The following is a 3,573-nucleotide window of genomic DNA, read 5'->3' as shown; positions in this document are numbered from 1 at the left end:
CTCTCTCTCTCTCTCTATCTATCTATCTATCTATCTATCTATCTATCTATCTATCTCTATATATCTATCTATTTCTCCCTCTCCCCCCCCCCTCTCTCTCTCTCTCTCTCTCTCTCTCCTCTATCTCAAGAAAAAGAACGAAACAAAATGGAAATAGGCTAACCCCCCCCCCCCCCCCCCCCCGGGTTCTCTTTAAATCCGTTTGTATTTTATACTACCCGCCAGCACTCAACCATACGAAAAGAGAAGAACATAATCCCGGTCTTGTAACCAAGGACGCTCAATAGGCGAAGCGTGAATGGTTGGCGCATGCGTCCTAGTTAAAACCCGGTTCCGGTTAACCAGTTTCGTCAATCGGGCCACTATAATATAACTAATGTCTGCCTAATAGTTCTGTCAGCTCTCAAGCGATAGTTCATGTATTCACGGGGGCAGACTTCAAATCTTTGTGTACTTTTGTAACTTTGTTGTAGTGAAGCGTTAACGGACGGATTGTGTAGGTGATTTGATAATCCTCATTGTCTGTATCTGTAATTCATTCATTGATGATAACAGTGCCGTAAAGGAATTTGATTTTATCGCTTCAAGTCGGTGTTGTCAATCGTTATCAAATTGATTTATTTGTATATTATAGTAACCAAATAGTAGTATTGATTGCTTATTTACTTGTTGGCAGTAATATTTCTTTTTTGTTAATTCGCTGGATGCTTTATGCCTCAATTTACAGAAGCGTGTTACTGTTGTTGGATATTCTTCTGTGATGCAAATGCGATCCACTCTCTCCAATCGGTATTATCCTCATCATATGCTTAAAAGTGAATATAACATTAAAATAATCAGAAATATGAGCTTCCAATCTTTATGTTTAATATATGTTTTCCATTGCTCTTTATGAAAAAAAAAAGAAACAATAACCGAAAAAAAAAAGAATAAACATAAAAACTTTGACTCTAGTTTCATACTTTTTTAAAACTATAAATTGAATTTCCACCCTTTTTATTATCCCAGAATAATACTGTTTTGGGGAGTGGTTCAGACATTCGTAATATTATTGTTGGTAGTAGCATTAATATTAGTAGTAGTAATACGAGCTAGTAGTAGTAGTAGTAGTAGTAGTAGTAGTAGTAGTAGTAGTAGTAGTAGTAGTAGTAGTTGTTGTTGTTGTAGAAGTAGTATTAGTAGCAGCACTAGTAGTAGTAGTTGAAGTAGTAGTAGTAGTAGTAGTAGTAGTAGTAGTAGTAGTAGTAGTAGTAGTAGTAGTAGTAGTAGTAGTAGTAGTAGTAGTTGTTGTTGTTGTTGTACGAGTGGTAGGGGCCAAAGTAGTTATGAATGTGGTTGCAGATTTTGTTGCAATTCTTAGTGAGGATAACGCTCGAGAAATTATTTTGTTTATTACGAAATACAATTTCTTCTTCTCTTGGTGATTGTGATCGTAGCACAAACAATATCAGATCCTACAATAAATAATGGAAAGAAATAATGAAAATACAAGTTCAACTAATTGATACTCGTTACCTAAAGTACCCCAATAATTTCCACACAAAATATCGAAGAGATGAATATCAACTATATTGATATCAACACGATTTGTTGTTGACGTTAGGTCTAACTGGGAAGTATCTATAATTAGACAAAGCGATTACAATGTCTGTGATCACAGAGGGTGAAGACCCCCAAAGGCCCTACACTGTGGGAACCTTCCAGACTAAATTGAATAAGTTTGAGGACCTTATTAAGGATATCACATACCAGGATGCTGAAGCAACTCCGGAGGAACGGAGACAGTGGATTACTGGTAGGTTTATGCTTCTTGGCGTTGATTTGGTTTTACAAAATTATTTTTCATTATAGCAGATTAGATTGTATTTTCTATTTGTTTTAACTGGTTTCATTGTAATCGTTGCGACCGTCGTCATCATCATCGTCATTACCGTCATCGTCGTCATCATCACAATCTACTGATAAATTATCAGGAGTGCCTCAAGAAAATATTATCACATCATCATGATCAGTATCATCATCATCATCATCATCATCATCATCATCATCATCATCATCATCGTCGTCGTCATCATCTTCATTATCATTATCGTTTTCATCATCATCATCATCATCATCATCATTATCATCATCATCGTCGTCATCATCATCATCGTCATCATCGTCGTCATCATCATCATCGTCATCATCGCGGGTAAGTTACTAACCTGATTTACGGTATTAATCCCAGTTTCACACTGAAAAATACACAAAATACGCCGCAATGCCCCTTTTGTTTTGGATTGCCCCAACTACTCTCGACATCATTAATTAAACACCTATTTTAGTGTTACACGATTATCTCTCTACTTTCGCTATCCGCTTTCCGTATCACCAAAGAAATCAAGGAAACTACATTATTTTCTAACTTAACCTAAATAAATTTGCCCACCAAATAGATTTGAGCTTTTATATAACGCAATATCAACTAAATGGGCCCAAACACTTCACAAGTCGTCCCAACATCAACATTAAAATGTCGCATAAGACGTGACGTCGGTATGACGCTGTAAAAATTATTATCTACAATGTCAACGTTATAACCAAACACGAACTCATTTTATAACTGAGCTGAATGTGATGAGAAAATGAGAGTAAAGAGCCTTTTTGGAGGGCCCAATATTTGAGCTGCCCACTGTGTGACTCGAACCCGAACCTACATGTCACAAGCCGGGTGTCATACCATCAAGCCATAGATAATATTTAATATTAAAATACTTAAATAAAGAACGATATAACCAACACCAATCAAAACAAAAAGAGATGTCCACTGCAGGGCTCAATCCCGTGACTGGCATGTGTGTCCAGGGGGTCCACTGTATCCCATTTCTTCGCCCTTTGGAGGTTTCTTTCATTAGCCAATCAATGGCAAAGATGAACAGGAATGGTGAGAGCAAGCATCCCTGCGCGTGTGTGTGTGTGTATGAAAAGTGTGTGCATGGGTGTACTGCATTATCCACTTGGCATTATCGCCTCACCCCCCCCCCCCCCCCCTTTTTTTTTTTTTTCTCAAAAAAAACACAAAAAACACACCAAACAAACAAACAAGCAAACAAACAAACGGAAAAGAATGACAGAATCAGAATTAGGTGTAGATATAAAATCCTTTGATCTGTATCAGGTTTTGTGAAATATAATTTTTAAAGAGTGACGTAAAAACAAGCTATACCTGTTTCATGATCGAAAATTCAACGTAAATTGATCTTGAAAATCAATCTGTGTGAACAATTAAGTGTGAATAATCTTTGAGACAATGAAATCGTTGGCTTATTAAATAATAATTTTCACTCTTGCTTCTATTATACTTATATATTGACTTTCCCCAAGATCACCGATTGTCAAAGAGCAATAGGTTAACATCGATCTCATCCCTTGTCGATATTCCCCATATTGACAGGCAGTGCAAAAAGTATATTTGAACGGAGTAACGAGACATAGTTCTACTTTAAAAGTGTTGATAATACAGTTAAATTATTCATTGTTCAAACTTATTGAGCTAATATTCCGGCCAGTGCATTACATTACGTGTCTAAA

At 36.5% G+C, this 3,573-nt stretch overlaps 1 protein-coding gene across 9 annotated transcripts in view; it reads left to right on the top strand.

The window, feature by feature from the left end:
* The first annotated feature begins 349 nt into the window (after positions 1-349).
* The window catches only part of LOC144972456 (WD repeat-containing protein 64-like), a 63,100-nt gene continuing 59,876 nt past the window's right edge, over positions 350-3,573 (top strand). For 7 of the 9 annotated variants that reach the window (XR_013645363.1, XM_078913695.1, XM_078913650.1 and 4 more), the window contains exons 1-2: positions 367-496; positions 1,437-1,795. Coding sequence is in view for 8 of the 9 variants with exons in the window: in XM_078913695.1 (XP_078769821.1) it covers positions 1,645-1,795 (151 nt within the window). In the remaining variant the exon portion in view is untranslated. Of the gene's footprint in view, positions 588-1,436; positions 1,796-3,573 lie in introns of all 9 variants that reach the window. The other 2 variants (XM_078913658.1, XM_078913666.1) reach the window with 2 other exon arrangements.

This window comes from Berghia stephanieae, chromosome 1 (assembly GCF_034508935.2).
Source record: "Berghia stephanieae isolate SIO BIC M18660-M18661 chromosome 1, UCSD_Bste_1.3, whole genome shotgun sequence".
In the NCBI taxonomy this organism is placed as follows: domain Eukaryota; kingdom Metazoa; phylum Mollusca; class Gastropoda; order Nudibranchia; family Aeolidiidae; genus Berghia; species Berghia stephanieae.
The sequence above is the reverse complement of the archived record's forward strand: the minus strand, read 5'-3'. Positions and strand labels throughout refer to the sequence as shown.